This window comes from Schistocerca gregaria, chromosome 4 (genome assembly GCF_023897955.1).
Source record: "Schistocerca gregaria isolate iqSchGreg1 chromosome 4, iqSchGreg1.2, whole genome shotgun sequence".
Taxonomy (NCBI): domain Eukaryota; kingdom Metazoa; phylum Arthropoda; class Insecta; order Orthoptera; family Acrididae; genus Schistocerca; species Schistocerca gregaria.
Genome location: NC_064923.1, coordinates 497,473,567 through 497,493,823, shown reverse-complemented (window position 1 = coordinate 497,493,823; position 20,257 = coordinate 497,473,567). Strand labels below are relative to the sequence as shown.

The 20,257-nt window shown below is 38.3% G+C and overlaps 1 protein-coding gene across 1 annotated transcript in view; it reads left to right on the top strand.

Annotated features, from left to right (window-relative positions):
- Positions 1-12,388, top strand: part of LOC126267017 (uncharacterized) — a 133,710-nt gene extending 121,322 nt beyond the window's left edge. The window contains exon 2 of the mRNA XM_049971788.1: positions 10,506-12,388. Within this exon, the coding sequence (XP_049827745.1) occupies positions 10,506-10,908 (403 nt within the window). The 3' untranslated portion in view covers positions 10,909-12,388. The remainder of the gene's footprint in view (positions 1-10,505) is intronic.
- Positions 12,389-20,257: the final 7,869 nt, after the last annotated feature.

Sequence of the window (20,257 nt, the reverse complement as noted above, 5' to 3'; positions counted from 1 at the left end):
AACCTCACATTTGGACACTTCCCTTAAGCATGTGCCAGTAGCGTGCAAATCATTCAGTTTTTGACTGAAAACTGTGCATATGTCTGTGAAAGAAAGAATCGATCAGAAGGCCTTTTAACGTATATCAAACTTAGTCACAAAAAGTCATATAAATCTGTACAAGAGCTTGGACCCTAGACTTGGGGAAATGCTTCAATGGTAGGCATCATTACATATGACACAGGTTACCAAGGTAAAACGTCATACCTGTATGTGTTTGTAAATGTCCGAGTTTGCATCAGTCACCCAATTTGCAATCTCTAAACTAATGCTGATAAATATGTTACGGCTGAACCAAGCAAACAGTAAAAGCAACAGACAACCTCAAATAGCGTTACCTCCACCTGCTGAACATGCCCACTTTGTACTCCACAACTCATCATACAGTGTACGTGATGGATAGTGCAGTATCAGAATTATTACCTTCTCCCAAAAAAGTGTCAGTCAATTATGTGGCTTGGGGAGATGTAAGTACTCCTTTTGTATACATCTGAATTTCTCTTTTTCCTCTCATGTCGTCATTATGTGCAACATATGTTGAACAAAGTAAGGTTTCTAGACTCATGTTGAGCATGTACAAGCAAAAATTTTAGAGTATGGTTTGTCTGAATGCAAAATGCTTTTTTTGTAGTGCTCCTTACTGGAGTTTCTTTTAACAACTGTGACTCTTGTACTGACTAAACTTGTGGCAGATTTTATGCCTTTATTTGAATAAATTAAATTAGGATTTAACATTGCATTCACACCTAAACACATTATTGATTGTATACTCCATCCTTGCACATTATGAATGTGTACTTAGTTGCTAACAACCTAAAAGGAGCTACCCCTTAAGTGGTTGAGGGAAGTCGCAGAAAACCTAAAGCAGAGCGGCAGGATGGGGAGTAGAACTCTACTTATTCCCAGTGTTAGTCTTCCAGTGCCTTAAATCACTGCACCACCACACTCAGCAGCTCTTCTTTGAATGCCCTCCCTCTTCCCATCTCTCTTTGTCCCCACCCCCGCTCCATATCTCTTTCCTCTTGCTCTGTTTTGGCCTTTCTTTCTTTCCATACATCTCAAAAGGGAACTGCTACAGTTTGGCTAATTAAAGGAGAAGTAAATTGCAGAATAAATCTCAACTTAAATGGTTGCCAGAATGCAGAGGGGTGTTACTGAATACATAAGTTGTCTCTTCAAAGAGACATTTCAACCCTTTTGTTGAAAGTTAGGAAGGATGGATGAAATGGCACAGCTGAAAGTAGAATGGCTGTACTTGCAACTGGAACAGATGCGGTGAGGTAAGTGTAATTGACAATTAAGTTAAAAGTAATAACTATTGAAATATAGCTTCTTATGAAGACAATTATGCTTAGTAGAGATTCCAACATGTCAGCCGTCAGATAGTTGTTTTAACACAACTTACCACAGCATTATACAGCTGTTACCTAACTCAGAGACTGTACGAACATTGTATGCTTGTGGCTCTACTTCCATTTGTTCCATTGAACAAAAACTGAGTGTTAATGAGGCCACTCTTCTCTGAAGTGTTGGGATGTGACCTTTTTAACTTGACCTGAGAATATTTTTTGAGACACAACTCTCATTATTTTATTCTTATGTATAAGGTGCTGAAGTGGTTCAAATAAATAGCTGTATTTGGGAGGAGCAGAGTTCAAATTCCCATATTTAAAGTGATACAACCCTATGTGTCTAGTTAATTGACATTGACTTATAAGACATGGGTAAAGGGGAATTCACAGCTAACCTTAATTCTAATGGTAAGCTGAATTTATCAGTCAGAAATGTCATTACCATGTCCTGTCAAAAAGCCAACTGTACAAAGTGGACACAACTGCCAGAGAGAATATTCTGCAGTTGGGCTGCCACATTGACATTATAACCCAGAACCACCAAATTACTGATGAACTGTTATTCAGTTCTTCGAGCCAGCTCTAGAAACAACCAGATTAGTGGTGTGGTGAGAAGACTGCATTTCAGAATGCTAGAAGTTGCTTGGGATTGAGGGCAGACAACCTGCAGTAAACCTTGCTGACAAATGATACATCTAGGATGTTATATTAAAAAAGCAAGTGAAAATTGCTCTAAGAATTTCATAAATAATTCCACAATGTTATGCAAAAGTTGTCCTTCCTAGTAATTCTCCTTGGTGAGTCTTACACTGAGACTGCAGTTCTGTGAAATCATAAATTAACATTAAGTGAAGCTGTGATCACCAAAAATGTTGGTTGGAACACCACAGTGCTGTACAAGGCACAGTCCTGTTGGAGGTGGTGTACCATTTCCTCCTTCCCAGTTTTAAACTGAGTTATTCAACCGATTATAGTTAAACACACAGATTATTAAGAACTCTGAACCACCGTGCAACTCAACATCTTTCACATTGACAGACAATCAGATATAAAAGTAGTGATAAGTAACGAAAATCCCACAACTGATAGAATCCCAGACTTCGGGGCCTATAGTCTGACACTTAACCTCTTAACATACTGACAAATAAAAATGCTTTGTTGTTATCAAGGCTCTTTCTATGACTGCCTGGGTGACAATTCTAAGTGATAAAAGAGGGCAGCCCAACAATGTGACAACTAACATGGTTAATCTGAGTACTTCTTAAACCAGGCAGATGCTGTTTTACTTCCTCACCATTTTGATTCTGAATTTGTTTTATAACTTAAGTCACTTCATCAATAGGGCATCAAACTCAAACTTTTTTAGAAAGCTGAGTTCACAAGCAAAGGGAATGTTTTTCATGCTCTTTAACTAGATGTGGTTCCATTATTGCTGTCTGAGTTTTTTTAACAGGGTTTACTGTCCTTAAATGTTTTATGGTTTACGTGTGTAAGGGCACTAATAAGCAGTATACTAATGAGTTTACCAAAGCAGACAGTACTCAATGAGGTATTTTAGCACATTATTTGCTATTCCTGTCAACAGGACACTGTCTGTAATTTGGATTATGGTTGCATTTTTGGCATCAAAAAGGCAAGAAAGCTCATTTTTCTATAAAACAGTGTTTACTAAGACTGGAAGTCTTTCACCAAAATTCATTATGATTATGAATTTAAAAAAAGTAATGCCTTCAAGCCCCTGTCATTGCAATGAGCCAATCTAAACTTTCTGTTGAATGATCATCCAGTGAGAATATCAGTTGTAAGTTGAAGAGCTGGTGCAACTCTTAACCCAACAGATTGTCAACAATTAGACAGAAGAAAATTAAAAATGAAATACCTGTTTGGTTTAACAAGAAAGGCCAATAATTACCAACCAATCTTAAGTTTGGTATGTAACATAGAATTCGAGGTGAATATTTTTTCTTCTGTCTACTTTTTCTGGGTTTGTTTCATAAAAAATACTATCTAAGTGCATATCTGCTTGGTAAAAATTTGGTTCCAGATTTTACAGTGCTGAAATAACGTTGATTAGAAATAAGACAACAGCAGCCCATTTGCACTACATAGAAACAGAATTTCAGTTTTATGAAAACTGTGTTTGAAATTGGGCACACTATATATGGCCATAAATAAATAAACCATTCCTGGTACAGGTAGTGCAGTGGAAACATAGTGGCAGTTGATAGCCATACAACTAAAAACATTCATGCGAAGAGAATACCATGGCATAAACAATACTGATCACATGACAAAATTGATCAATTATGATGATTCTTGAGAACTGTTCCACATACTGCTTTTGAGAAAAGTCTGACAGAACACACAAATTACAGAAATTAAAATAAAAGCCTTTTGATGTATAAACAAGGTAAGTGCCTTAGAACTAGTTTACTCTTTCTAGTAGAAACTATTATTTATTGGAAGAAAAAAAATCTTATATTCACAGTGATACATAAATACGAATGTTTTGTAATGTTATGTCTTTACTCAACTTCCATTCGGCAGACCAGCATTTGATTATGTCTTGGATGCTTGGTCCACCCAGAAACCATTCATCTGATTAAATGTTCCACCCACCTCCATTTATTTTCTGTTGCCATGATTACCTTTTTACTTCAGTTTGTTCTCTGTTCTGTTTGGTTTCAAATCTCAGTTAGTATTCCCAGCATATATCTTTCCATTTGGCCATCCTCAGTTTTTGAATGGTTTTCACATTAGTTCATATCTTTCTGTCATAAGAAAAAATTCTCAGTATACTTTGATTGAAAACTTACCATTTTAGACACACTGGAAACTTAGTTTTGAAAATGCTTAGTTCAAAAAAATCACACCAGGCTATTTTTACTGTTACACATGTTTCTGTCCTATATTGTCATTATCTTCAGTTGTCCTTATTACAAAGCTACTCATCTCTTAGTTATGTTACATCATTGTTAATTTGCACTAAATTCTTTTTGATGTGTTGTTTATACAATGATTTATTCTTTGTTTGCAACCTCACTTCAAATTATCTAGATTAACTTCTTCTATTGTTGATTGTTTGCAGTAGACCTGAATTGTAAAAGCCTTGTTAGCCAAAGGTGATATGTTCCAGTAACAGATATTCCTTTATCTTTTCCCAGATTAGCGAAAACTTCCTCTAGGACTGCTTGGAATAGTTTTTGTGGTAGGGAATCACCTTGCTTGGCTACTCTTTCAGTTGACAATATGAGGCACAAAAGTAATTCCCATATGGGTTACGTATACTTATGATACAGAGAGAATTTTTTATTCTTCAGTAAAATGACCATGAATAATACTTTTGCTAAGCAGAAGCAAAGCACTTATCATTGTCATCAAAACTATATTTGGACTCGTAAGACAGCTTGCGCTGAAGATGTTACTCAGGTATTTTAAATTACCTGAGTCATTACTTCAAACTTATTTTTTGTAATTCATTTCAAGGGTGACCAGGGGACATTTTGAAATATTTGGAGAACATCTCAGTGTAGTCTGTAAGATTTTGTTTGCAAATTATGATGAGCATTTGCTCTTAATCATTTTGTCGCAAAATTAAGAATGTCACTTTTTATCATACACAGAAATAGAAGGACTGGATGGAAGTCCTTGTATTGAGATTGTGTGTGTTATGACTTTTGAAAATAGCTTTTATCCCTTAGAATAAAAATTTTAAAGGGCAAATATGCTGTAGTATAAGTTCAATAATTGAGAAGTTCTCAAACAGAGATTTACATGAGGTTTTATATTATAATTTATACATAATAATCTTATTGACAACTTTTGTGCTATATACATAATCCATTGTCCTGTTGCCATAAAATATTTTTTCATTGCATAGCATGAGCCGAAAGTATGTGGAATATTCTGAATCATTTTTATTGGAGCTCATGATGAGGCATCTGGATGGCTTGGGATGAGGGAGATTTTTCTACCAGAGATGGATGTGGGTGCAGTGGAAGAAGGTAGCCTGTGGACACGAATTCCCTTTATTGTTGATTATTTATGGTTGTTCAATCGTGTTGACAACAGATGTTAATCTCTAGGTGCTGGGCAAATGCGACACATATGCACTTTGCAGTGTCTTCTGGTGCAGTTGTCTTCACAGCGCCATCCTTGTCAGTGACAGTGCATACCCAGTGCCTGCTGATGCAGCATCAGTCCCCATAGATGTCTCATGTAACTGAGCTCATAGCAGACCCAGCTGTTGTGTCTGCTGTTGTCTTGGGGAAGGTGGCTTAGTGGTAGTAGGGTGACCCAGTACTCTGAACTCTGCACCAGAGGATGGACAGCCATGGCTGACTTTGTCAGGGCTGGGGAGACCTCAGTCAACCCACGGAACATTGAAAGGTGACCGGATGCCAGTGAGTAGATATTCAACAGTGGCAGAGTGTGGGGCTGGCGAGAGCCTAGGCAGTCGGGCAGCGGTCAGGGCTTTGAGGCCAGGTGAAGGTGCTGGCAGATGTGTCATAGCTATGTCATCGTCTTCGTTCAGCACCTGTCACAGGGCAGGTGACATAATGTAGCCTAGCTGTCCAATCATGACTGGCTGGCCCCAGAGGGTATAAACACTATCAGGAAACTGATTATGTGGATGAGGCAGCAGTATCACATTTTTCTGTCACCTGGAAGCTTTGCAAAAGGTGATCAGTAGCTAGTGACATGGTTATTGCCTCACAGAAGTAATTCAAAGTGTGGAAGTGGCTCACTTCTGAAGGCATTGTGTTGGCATGGCTTGTTGGCTGTTGTGACCAGTGCCTGGAGCACAGCACTGGGGCACAGTCACTATTTGCTTCGTTACAAGACATGATAGGTGGTAGTTCTTAGTGTCAGGTAGGCTTAACTGAGATATTACATTTTGGTTTTATTTTAGATTTCTTTGCTCTCATATTGCATTAACTCTTTTACAATCTTGTTAACTTTTCAGGGCCCTGAGACAACAATGAATGTAAAATTTCCATTTTATACACTTGAGAAACTAAGTTTCAAAAAATTAATTTACCCACGTCACTCAGTTATTTTTACTCTTCTGTTTAATTCTTTGGCTGTTCCACCCACTCACTGTCTCCATACCACAAAGAAAGTGCTGTGCCTAGTGTTTATAGCCTTTCATAAGCTAAATACATCATCCTGGGTGATGCTAATTTGTGAGAACTCCAAATAGTCTGGCTGCCAATGTACAGTGATAGTTATTTTTTTTTTTTTTTTTTTTTTTTTTTTTACGATTCTGTAGTTTTGTGCGTTTTTCTGCTGTATGACAGTAACTTGTTAATTTTGACAGGTAGGAGACAAGGGGGATTGGGCAGACGTGACAAATTAAATTTTGTTACTCACTATAGCTAAGGGGAAATTAAGGATAGAGTTTTCAATGGTTTGGACATGTAGTGGAGCTGACAGAATGAATAAGTCTGGTCCAACTCAATAAAGCCTTTCGTTTTTCTTGTTTGAATATTGATTCATAATGTGTGGCTCAGCAAGTGCACAGACCTTAGATACTGAATCCCATGCTGAGGTTATACTGGCTGTGGCTGCTTATTCATACCAGCTCAGTGCTCCCATGTTACGTGCTGCAGAGTTCCTGATAAACCAGTTCATAATCATATGGCAGAATTTTTTCATGTTGCACTGGGTATATGTCATATTGTCTTTATTGCAATTTCTTGCACAACATACTTGTTTGTCCACAAGCTCAATGAAATGACACAAATTATTCTTCAGAAACAATGCTGTTTGAGATTCATACAGTGCAAGACCAGCTTTTTGTAAGGATTCAATTAATGTTACTCAGTGGCTGAATAGTTTTTCATGTTAGATCACTGAGTTCCAATCTAGTTTTATACTTACTGGAGTGCAACAAAGACTATAATCCGTCCTGTATTTTTAAACTGATGATGTATTTTAAGGGAGAATCATAACTAAACAGTGTATTGTTCTAAGGAGGGGTAGTCTTTTGGCTGCACAATTACATTCTCTAATGTGTTATCTGAAGATGTTTGCTGTGTAAGTATAATACCAGTGATGTGAAACTACTGGAGCAGAATGAAACCAAACACACAGTGAAATTGGAAAACTCTCAACTGTCCATCATATTATTCTACATATGTGTCCCCCCCCCCCCCCCCCCCCCCCCAAGGGAAGTAAATTCAAAATGTTCATAAGTCTCTTCTCAAGCTTCAAAAGCAGCGTCAGGTAATATCATTTTGCTAGTCCCTGTTGAATGTGGAAATTCAGGTATGTGGCCAAGCATATGTCACACCTCACCTTTTATATAGTGAAATGTTTGAAGTAGTTAATGTTACTGTTTTAAGCTAGAAAGAAAGCAGCAAAGGTGTTAAGTCCAGCAACAAATACTGCCCTGAGTACAAGCACAAACAAATATAAAAATTCCATTTTACTTCATGAGCTGTGGGAGACCATCACTTCAAGCAAAGAACATTATTTTTAGGGTATCACACTCCTCATGGCATGTGATTCTTATTTCCAAAATTAGGATCAAAACTGATCTAATGACCTTATGTATCTTTTGCAAGTTTCTTAATTAGTGAAGCCATATAATGGACGCCACCTCCTACTGAGAATGTTGAATTTTTCTGACAACATGGAAAACTTGGGGTGATTTTCTGAACAAATTTTAAGGGGTATCAGTTTGGTATAAAGCTGTTTATATTGCATGACTGCTTTTGTAGGATGCTGTTTGGCAATCATCACCAACTGTTGTGAAAAAGCGAAAACTTCTCCACTTTGTGTGGGATATAAGCATTCACAGCTGTTGGAACTGTTGAGAAAACTGAAATTCTGACAATGTTCAAGGAAGGTGAAAGTACATTCAGTGGTGTGATGCAAGAAATACAGAACTCTCATATGTCAAATGCTGCAGTATTTCTTTTATTTTTATTTTTTTTGTGAAGTCAGTGGAATGAAAATTCCCAGTGGAAATCTGAGCTGTTGTACACTATTTGAGGGTTTTAATATGTTGTTCAAAATGTGGCATGTACACACCCTAGACAGGGAGTAATGTGCGAGACATTACATAAGTCTTAAAGAAAAACATTTGTGCCTATTTGTTTTGTGCCATACATGTTGTCACAGTGATTATTAAAGATGGAACGGAAGTGTATATTGATCCATGAGTTGTCAGTAGAGCTTCAATATTAGTGAATGTCACTGTTTAGTAGAAGAATATTTCTCTCTTCAGTGGGGAGTGCTGGGAAGTACACTTCCTTGCATAAGTGTACACTTCCCTGCTGATAAAGGAAAGATTCCGCTTGAATTACCTATACCATAGTGAAGGAGTTACCTATGCATCCAGTTATGAATAGACTTAGCTGGTTAAAACTAATCAGTGTAAATGCACTTTGCAATCTGACCACCATACAAAACCTGAAACAATGGCACAGGTAAATCTGGAGAGATTATCAAATTTGGTGACACGAGGAATAATGGAATGGTGCTGTGCTACTGTTTCTTGTGACATTAAACTCCTTTGTGGTGTGGTGTTTAATGTTCAGGCTACTGTACCTCCCGTCATGGGAGGGTCTGAAACAGGATCAACTTGGCCCTGTGTGAACAAATGAGCAGTAGTTTCAGTTAATAAGCAGTGCTTGGCATGGAAGCCGAAATGGATTGCATAAATTTGAGACACATATTACATTTGTCTAAAAGCAAAGCTCCCAAAAGTATTCAGATATAAAAATCTGTAAGAAATTTTCGTGTCATTGTCGAAAGTGACAGTTATTGTATATGGGAATTCAGCAAAAAACTATCATTTCAGTTTTTCAGTATATTGAGTAAAGATTTCATCCATTTCAGTTTTGTTATATGAAAAAAAGGTGGCTCACTACATTAATGATATTAATGATGTATGATGCTACCTAAAATACAGAAGGACTAAGACATTTAGACACTGTGGCAGTAAATGATTGTTTACACGAATATTGATGCTAGAAACCCATACAAGTGCAGTAGGCCTAGATAAGTTTATTAAACCTATGCTGTTCACAGTAATGCACTGATGAAGAGCTGTTGTGATTTGTCTTCAAATGTCAAAATACAGCAGTTTTTACCCAGACAAGCCAAAACAATATGACTACTTTCCTTTGTTTCATGTACAACTCCGTTCACACAAGGAAAAAGCTGCTAAACATGTGATATATACACACCAAAAAAGTTGATGTGACTTACCAAACAAAAGCGCTGGCAGGTCAATAGATACACAAACATACACACAAAATTCAAGCTTTCGCAACCAACGATTGCTTCGTCAGGAAAGAGGGAAAGAGAGGGAAAGACGAAAGATGTGGGTTTTACGGGCGAGGCTAAGGAGTCATTCCAATCCCGGGAGAGGAAAGACTTACCTTAGGGTGAATAAAGGACAGGTATACTCTCTCTCTCTCTCTCTCTCTCTCTCTCTCTCTCTCTCTCGCGCGCGCACACCTAAGGTAAGTGTTTCCTCTCCTGGGATTGGAATGACTCCTTACCCTCTCCCTTAAAACCCACATACTTTCATCTTTCCCTCTCCTTCCCTCTTTCCTGACGAAGCAACCGTTGGTTGTGAAAGCTTGAAATTTTGTGTGCGTGATATTTAGCAGTTTTCTTGTTGTGCCTGTCTTTAGCTCAATCAAACTCCAGGTTGGAATACCAACAATGTAGGAAAAAATGGATTGGTATTTACTGTAAAGATGACATGTTAAGCATGCTGGTCCGAGCTTCCGGAGGTGACGGTTACGTCTGAATGAGGTGTGCTTGCTTATGTCTGTGTCTCTTTCTTTTTCTGATTAAGGCTGTGGCTGAAATCTTATGTGTAACTGTTCTTAACTGTACCTATCTGCAACTTAACATGTCATCTTTACAATAATCTGTTTTCCCTACACTTATTATTGTAAAAAAAAAGTCTATTCATACAAATGCCTCTTTATCTGGTGCAATGTTAGTCCTATTTTGATTAATATTTCACTCATTCATTGTAACAGTGAAGCTGTTTTTTCCATATGCTTCCACATTGTTACTGTGTTCTGTAAACTTGAAACAGTATAATATTTTTATGAGAAATACTGAAATTATTAACTTTCTTTTCAGGAACATGATGTCAGGTGATTCACCATCTCTTAGGCCAGCAGCAAGTTTTGAGCTGCAGGAAACTATAATTAATGCTTCTATAGCAAAAGTGAGAAATGTCTCTGACAAAGGAGTGCAGTTTGAACCATCAGATCTGTCTGATGAAACAGACTTCATGCCCAAAGCTCCCAGTGTGAAAGCTGATCAAGGCACAAGTAAACAAAAATTATGCAACAGTAGTCAAAATAACAATGAAGATGATATTATAGTGGATGACAGAATTCCTGAACTCGAAACAAAACTTAGCACTGAAAAGGGGACAGATGTTACAGAAGCAGTGTCTGAGAAGCAGGAAGAAGAGCCAAACTGTGTGGTTAATTGTTTATATTTTGTTGACCAGTGCTGTGAATGTGTGCTCCTGTGACGCATATGAGAATGTGATTGTGAAGCTTAAGTTGTGATTGTGTGACTGAAACTTACACCTGTACTTTGTGTAATTTATTGCCTTAGCAATTTGCTAGGTCCATAAAATAACTGCAGTTTTTGTGGTTTAATGTAACATTTTAAATACTGAGATAATATTTTTGTAAAATGTTTGTTTTATATATTTTAATAGCTCTTTTGGGCAGAAATCTGTTGTTGCGTCTATTTTTACTTCTGTTGGTTAGTGTCTCCTGATGTTGGAGGATCCAACAAGAATACTCAGCTACTATAAATAGAATCAGGTAAGTTCTTATTTAAGCTCAAACATTTTCATGTGGTTCCGAGTTGCCTGAAAATTTGGAAGTTTGTAACTAGGTGTATTCATTTGTTTTGTATGAGCTTCCAAAACTGTGTTGTAATCGCAGAATTATTCTATAGTGGATCAATTTTCCGGTTCAATCTGATTTTAAAGAAACACAAAATCTTGATTTACCATCATTTTATTTCATTTTAAATGGATTCAAATCTCCTACATATGGAAGGAAAATTGTTTTATCCTGTTATGCTTGTCGTCAACCCCCTCAGTAAAGAGGTAACATAGTTGATAAGAAGATATGTGCATGGTGCCAATGATTCATTTACTTCGTTAATAGAGAATAAAAGTTTAATAGTTGAGGTAAGGAGGTAATAACAAGGTGCTTTATCATAGAAAAAGTCTTTCTTAGCCATAGTAATAGGAGGCCTCTTTTGGGGGAAAGAGGTGATTATTTTTTCAATATTCTTCCATGAAAACCATCTATTTGGTGCTTACGTTCTCGTTCTCGGTCTTGAATTTTGTTATCTCCAGTCTGGCACAAGCAAATAGTTTTTCAGAACTAGTTTTAAGCAGAATTGCATTTGATCTGCTTTAGAGCTGATTAAATTCAAATGAGGGAAAAACCAATGTATTTTTTCACCGGTATTCTTGATTTTTTACATAAGAATAGAGCTTCGACTTACTTCCATTCCTGATTATGGTTTGTTATGTCTTGGTGCTGCATCTAGATCAGTAAATGTTAATGGATGAATTAATTCATCTAGCATGAAATAGTAAGTTCCTAACTTATTATAATGTGTGTATTTCACTCGGTATTTGTTTACTGTTGGAAACAGCTGTGTACAGGACAAGGGTAGTCACTGTGAATGAATGGCATTGCATAAGTGGATATAAATAAAATTAAAATTTGGTTCTGAGGACATCTCCTTCTAATGATTTGGGAAACAGTGTTGATTGGAAAAATGTTTTCATGACGGTCCTGACACATTACTTTTTTAAATACATGTCTTGTAATTGACAATATTGTATTAATTACATATTTTAATCAATAAATCTGTTTGTAAATTAGTTTACTTTGAGTTGCATGGTCAGAATGATTTGTGGATCTTTAACTTCTGTATGTGGTCTGCTGTCAGAAACAAATAAATCTTGGATTACTGTTAAATTTTTTCACCTTGTTACATGCTAAATTGTTACCTTTTTCTTATTTTCCACCTTGCATTTGTATTGACCCTAGACAGTAATGTTCAATTTTCAGGTAAGTGTGCCAGTCACTGTTTCCATTTATAAGATCAGTGTAAATAAGAGTTAATAGTTGGGTACCATTTTTGCAAAACATGCTTTATGCAAAAAATGAAATTTTATGGGACACAGTTTTGTTTAATTAACAGGTAAGTTGAGAGGAAAAATCTTTTTATAATGGGCAAATTTCGTACAGTTCTGAAGATATTTTAAGATTGTATTTGCATATACATAAAATTTTTGATGGTCTATCAACTGCTGGGAGTATAAAAACAGTTTTCTTTTTCAAAACACCCTTTATCTCAAACTATATCAATGATACCTGAATATTAAATGCTTGTTTTTTAGGTTAAAATTTTAAAATAATATTTCTTTTTCTCTTCTACATAACTTTGGCAAAAACTCACTCTTCACATAAGAGTGCATCCACATGAATTCTCCATGAGCTGTCATGATCTTCATACTCGTCAGCATGTCCAGAGAGTAAGTTATCGTAGAAATTTGATGCATCCTTAGGAATTGTAAGGAAACTCTTCAGCTTCATTACATCCTTCTTCTTTTCTGCACTCCTATAGTTTATCTTGGGAGTAATCACGGCACGTTTCATGGCTTTTAATGAAGGAATGTTGTTCTTCGAAACATCACAACATACTTCTAATCCATATAAATATATCGTTTTAATAGTACATTGAATTTTAACATTAGTTTGTCTGTAAGTTATTGCTCGTATGCCCATCAGTTTGAAAGATGAGGTAGACATAAGTATTTCTTTAGAAATCTATTTGAAGTCATAGGAAAACCTTGAAGTCATAGGAAAACCAGTCATCTCCCCACATCAGCACTTTCCAATCTTCGCTAGAATATTCCTGTATTCACAGGGTGTTATGATCTTTTCTTTCTTCCTGTATTCCTTCTCGGCGTTACTTAGTACACAATTCGGTGGCCTGAATCCATGTCAGCTTATAGGAAAATAGTGGGTAAGTTCAGAGAACACCTTAGTGAGTTCAGTAAAATGTGCCAGCATACAGAGCACTGTAAAAATCTTGTTCTGACTGGTGCACAAGTCTGAAAAAAGCTCAAGTTTCAATTCTCTCTTACCAATAGCTCTAGTCCTCCTTTCGAAATAATGTATGAGAAAACGTTGTAGCTCAGATTCGATTTCATTTGGACATATAACTTCTGTTTCACACCAGGTATATTGAAAAATGTTATCAGTACCTTGTTTTGGTTCATGTATCACTATAATCAGGCTATAGAGCCATATCTGTCATGCATAAAAGACTTCTCCTAAACAGACCTTTGGCAGAGATTGATTTGTTACATGTCAATGACAGCCTTTGTATGTCTTCAGAGTATTTGTTCATGATGCTGTGGAACTTCTTTGCATGGGCTTTATGCAAGTGCAGGTTAGTTTTGCACACTTTCTGCCAAGATTTTGTTCCTGTGATCTTCGTGTACAGTGAGTTCCTTGTATGTTGAACTGGTGTCACTGTGAGGGTTGCCAAAGCCGAGATCAAAATTCCCTAAGAACACATTTTGACACAAAGCAGCTCTTATTGCGTGCTTGTCTTTTTTCTTCACAAAAATTTTCCTATGTTATATTTACATTAAATGTGACCTACTCATTTTCCCTCTGATGTAATGACACTTTCTACACTTACACTTCGTAATGTGCTCTTTTACTTGTTGGGTCATAACTATGTCAGCTTGACTTGCCTTTGAGCCATCTCTTCATTCCTGTACTGCTGCCCCATGTTGTTGATAGTGCCGAGCAATCTGGGCTAAGCAATCCTGCTATTTTTTTGAAATGTAGTAGCACAAACTGTTTAACTTGAGATCCATTTCAAAGCTTTATATTATACTTGATAGACACTGATGTAGAAGCCTGAGCTTCAGTGGGATCTACAGCATGCCCAGATATAAATGTATGAAGGAGGCAATGTATCTTGCTTGTTCTTATGTTCTAAAGAATATAATAGATTATTGAAATGTGATAAGTAAGCGTAAGAGAGTTTGCCTTCATGACAAGTCCTTCCTCCATGGTTGCTTGCCTCACTCCTTTCAGCATGCCAGCAGTCAATTCAGGCACAGCATTTTGCTTTGAATATCAAAATGATTTAGCTGTGGAGATGTTTCACAACTTCATTTCTCTCCTTGTATGCCCAATATATGTTTCAGTCACCAGGGTTGCCATGAATTCTGGAAATCAGGGAATTTGAAACGTGTCCGGGAAATATCAGGGAAATTGAGAAAAAAAAGGGAAAATCTCATTTTTGTCTCAGCAGATGAAATGGTTTGTTTACTGAGATGTCACTGGCTGGGCACAGCTGAGAATGTGCCGTGCTTTCCTAATTTCTCATTCTTACTGCTTCTACCCTTCCTACACCCCCCCTCAGCTTGCAGTCAGTGCTGCCACCTCTTCTTGCCGCTAACCTAGTAGCTGCTGATGAGAGGAGAGAGTTATGAAGAGTGGTTTGTTCAGATCTGATTCTCAGAGATTGTTGATGCAGTGGACAGAGATGGTGGTCAGGTGTGCATCAGTTGTGTCTGAGTGATTATGTGAATGTGTTCTCATTTTCTGGCAAAACTTTTGGCTGAAAATTTAGTTGTGAGTATAATTGTCTTTTAATTGTCTTTTCTACGTGCCCAATCATCTTTACGGTGAGTTGCTACCTATCCTCATTTATTATTGATACTCAGGGTATTTGAACAAGTTATCTATTGCAGGGATTAATCACTGTGATCTGATTTGTTCAACATGCTATCTGTGGCTCTGTGGATTTCCATAATGGGCCAAAACCAGAGGCCGTTTATGCGAGAATCTGTAATGGATTGGGCCTGTTGATCTGAAGCCATGCGGCTCCCACTAATTTGCAGGGCCTGCCCATCAGATCTAGTTTCACCAATCCACCTGCAGGCCGGGTCTGGTTGTGTGGCATAATCCGGCAGATTTTCGTGGTTTATCCATGGATGCAGGACCGAGGTGCTCCTTAGCAGGCCAGAGTCAACAGGCGATGGATTTCAGGAATTTCGACTGTCTCACCGCAAGTACATTGTACAGCGTGGTGTTTTGTAGACATTTTATTTATTGCAATATGCTTTGGCACTTCAAAAGTAATTTATATGTTAGAAAGATAAGAAGAAGAAATTTGTGACAGTTATTGGTGGTTTGTATGCTATGTACTAATATATTTTTTGAAAGAAAAAGCACACAGTGCCTGTAAAATAACAACAACCAACAATAACAAACATGGTAAAAGCAACATTATATTGGCATTCACCTATAGTGAAAAATGAAATGTTGTGTGATGAGGGCCTCCCGTCGGGTAGACCGTTCGCCTGGTGCAAGTCTTTCGATTTGACGCCACTTCGGCGACTTGCGCGTCGATGGGGATGAAATTATGATGATTAGGACAACACAACACCCAGTCCCTGAGCGGAGAATATCTCCGACCCAGCCAGGAATCGAACCCGGGCCCTTTCCATTGACGACCACTCAGCTACCGGGGGCGGACATTCACCTATAGTGCTGGTTTGCACAACCCTTCCCAGCTTCCCACAACTTCTTTCAAGAGGCCTACTTTTTCCTGTGGTTACTTTTGAAATCAGTGAAGGTATTTTAAATATATCTTGTGACTCCCAGGAAATGCGTATTTTTGTCACCAGATGTGTTTAGTTCTATTGGAACAAAACAAGAACAATGGTCTTGATGAAACACGTATACCATTTTGCTTGCTTTTTCCATCGAAAAACAGTTCATTACAAAAGACGTTAATGTTAGTTCTTAGGATTTTTGCTCACAAAGGGGACGAATACAAAAATCCTTACATTTTTCTGTCAACTTGTCTTTACTCACCCTTGAGATCCCAAAATTTGTCAGGGAAAAATGCTAAAACTTGTCTGGAAATCAGGGAATTTCACGTGGGGAACCTTGCGGCAATCCTGCTCACAGTAATATATTCATTGTCACCTTCCTTATTCACTATTTATCACGCTTAGTCTTCTACACTTAACTTCCACAAAATGGCGGTAACTGGCAACCAACTCAAATATCAGCTATTGTCAATAAATGGAGTTTAATACTGCCCATGCAAACTACATAGACACCCGGTGCAGTGGCTAATGGGAGCCTGCATCAGCCACCGCACTATAAGATTACATGGCACACAAAGTAATATGCCCTGCCATCTACCACCAAGCAAACCATTTATACCAGGAGTGCCATAACACAGTCACCAAGTACTTGTTTTGACATCTTTTACACACTAAACAGATTATGAGAAAACACAAGAATGCCTCCAGTGTCTTTGGCAAACTAAGTATCATAAAACAAATTTTGAAAAGACCTTTACAAATGCATGAGCCAAGTTTTGAAAGACTGGCTGTATTCTCAGTTATGTAAGTAAGAAATAAAGCAAGTTTTGCTGAAGCAGGCTGCATAACCTGAACAGTGCTATTAAGGATAAAAGCTATTTTTTTTTTTAAAAAAAAAGCTAGTTTTGCAGAAACAGTCCTCAGTTGCTCACCGATCATAAGCCATAAAATCACAATGGAATTTAAATTCTAGAGATTTACTTCTCATTATCTAGTTTGTACATAGTTCATGGGTAATGTGGCAAAAATAGCTTCTGCAATCACTGTCACATCATTTATCTACAGTTCTAATATTTTTTTGTTACTAATTTACCCTCAAATGTGGCAGGAATAACAGAAAAAGCTATCACGACAGTTTGTGTCAGTCCTGAAATTTATTCTTCAAATCTATGTCATCATCTCCCTAGTAATGAAATTCTGTGTAAATTCCTTGTTGACATTTCTTTTTCTTTTGTTGTTGTTCACTGCATAATGTAGTTTAATTTGGTTCAGTCATTCTCTTCATTCATTTCCTCAAGAAAAGACAAGATTCTGTTGATATTTATGCTGTTGCTGCAATCATGGAAGATGTGCAACAGTTGTTTATTGCCGTACCGTTGAATACAGTTAAACTTAAAGTCAATATCAACTCTATTTGCACATGACAAACATGCCCAAAACAATCATACCAGACAGCTTGTGAACCAGTTGGAACCAAATTGTAAAACCAAAGTTGTCATATGACACAGTCAAGTTGTAACAAAGAAAATAATAATGAACACGGCAGGGTTGTAATTGTGAACAGATGGATGACAGGTCACTATCAACTTGATATGATGACATAAACAGATTGTGGAACATATGTGCCATAAACCTTGATGTGGTAAGTGCTCTGTATGGACCACTCTGTATACCCTCTTGTGATAGCCCCCACCAGTGTGGTTGTTGATGGCTGAGTGTCTAGCTTGTGTTATAACTGCAGTGCTCGCCATCTGGACATTGACCATACCCGTATTGAAATCACTTTTTAGCTGTTGCATTTCCTGGACAGAAAACTTGACAAAGTGATCAAAGAACACACTTCATATTAATTTTGAACTAGCCATCTAAGAAAAATTAAAGGATGAAGAAGCAAGTTTTAAACCTGGGGTGATGCATCTCATAGCATCACACAGTGCAACCAAATTGGCAAAGTCAGTGTGGAGAAAGTATAACAACAGTTATGTAAATTCTCATGTTTTCCCAGTGTAGTAGCTGCTGCATAGTCCAGCAATTCTGCCCAGTATCGAGAAGTGTGTCTTTTTGTCGGTTTTTATGTTTAAAGTTGTAAATTAGCATAAATTATTACTTTTGACTAAAACATAGAATTAATTTTACATAGGAAAGGTGATAACATGTAACTACATTAGTGTTCAGAAAAAGAAAGTACAGTTTCAGTCAACAATAAAAACAATGCCTTTCCTAATTTCAATATCAATTGAAAGTCTAGCAACAGAGGAGAAATTACGTAAATGTGACAGGAATTAATCATTTCAGTGAAGTTGTGTTCATTTATTATTCCACTCAGAACACATTGTCAGCAAATGAAAAATATAAAAGAAACGAAGGAATTGAAACTTTGATTAGATGAGTTAAGTTTTTAAACTTTACGTTGAATGGCCTAAAAATTTGTTTAGTATCGCAAAGAGCACACGTTTTCATTAGACGTCATGTCATGAGCCCCGAAGTGCGAATTTAAAGTTATTCCTTACGTATGAAATCAGATTTGGAAATGTGGAAAAGGGTCTTAAGATTGATAATCAAATACTGTCAAACTCACTATAAATATCTGTTTTAATTGCTGATTATCCTAATTGTACAAACTGAGGAAATCTTCCAATATGTGGTGTATGTCAAGTATTAATTACATTAACAGCAGCATTCATAATCCTGCAAAAAGAGCCAGACTTAGTTTACATCATTTACTGAGGGGAGGGGGAAGATAAAAAGACAAAACAGAATTTTACCATGGAATAAAATTGAACAATAAACTGTAATAGAAGGTAAGAGATAGCTAAAATCCAAACATTAATGAAATCATGAAAAATATCCCTTCCACAATAATAAAGGATTATTTAGAGAAAACTGACTAAAGATTGCCAAACAATTAACGTAAAGATATAATAATCATATCCTTTACTATCAAACGATTCTCCCAAGATTGATAATGGGTAATACACTCCTGGAAATGGAAAAAAGAACACATTGACACTGGTGTGTCAGACCCACCATACTTGCTCCGGACACTGCGAGAGGGCTGTACAAGCAATGATCACACGCATGGCACAGCGGACACACCAGGAACCGCGGTGTTGGCCGTCGAATGGCGCTAGCTGCACAGCATTTGTGCACCGCCGCCGTCAGTGTCAGCCAGTTTGCTGTGGCATACGGAGCTCCATCGCAGTCTTTAACACTGGTAGCATGCCGCGACAGCGTGGACGTGAACCGTATGTGCAGTTGACGGACTTTGAGCGAGGGCGTATAGTGGGCATGCGGGAGGCCGGGTGGACGTACCGCCGAATTGCTCAACACGTGGGGCGTGAGGTCTCCACAGTACATCGATGTTGTGGCCAGTGGTCGGCGGAAGGTGCACGTGCCCGTCGACCTGGGACCGGACTACAGCGACGCACGGATGCTCGCCAAGACCGTAGGATCCTACGCAGTGCCGTAGGGGACCGCACCGCAACTTCCCAGCAAATTAGGGACACTGTTGCTCCTGGGGTATCGGCGAGGACCATTCGCAACCGTCTCCATGAAGCTGGGCTACGGTCCCGCACACCGTTAGGCCGTCTTCCGCTCACGCCCCAACATCATGCAGCCCGCCTCCAGTGGTGTCCCGACAGGCGTGAATGGAGGGACGAATGGAGACGTGTCGTCTTCAACGATGATAGTCGCTTCTGCCTTGGTGCCAATGATGGTTGTATGCGTGTTTGGCGCCGTGCAGGTGAGCGCCACAATCAGGATTGCATACGACCGAGGCACACAGGGCCAACACCCGGCATCATGGTGTGGGGAGCGATCTCCTACACTGGCCGTACACCTCTGGTGATCGAGGGGACACTGAATAGTGCACGGTACATCCAAACCGTCATTGAACCCATCGTTCTACCATTCCTAGACCGGCAAGGGAACTTGCTGTTCCAACAGGACAATGCACATCTGCATGTATCCCGTGCCACCCAACGTGCTCTAGAAGGTGTAAGTCAACTACTCTGGCCAGCAAGATCTCCGGATCTGTCCCCCATTGAGCATGTTTGGGACTGGATGAAGCGTCGTCTCACGCGGTCTGCACGTCCAGCACGAACGCTGGTCCAACTGAGGCGCCAGGTGGAAATGGAATGGCAAGCCGTTCCACAGGACTACATCCAGCATCTCTACGATCGTCTCCATGGGAGAATAG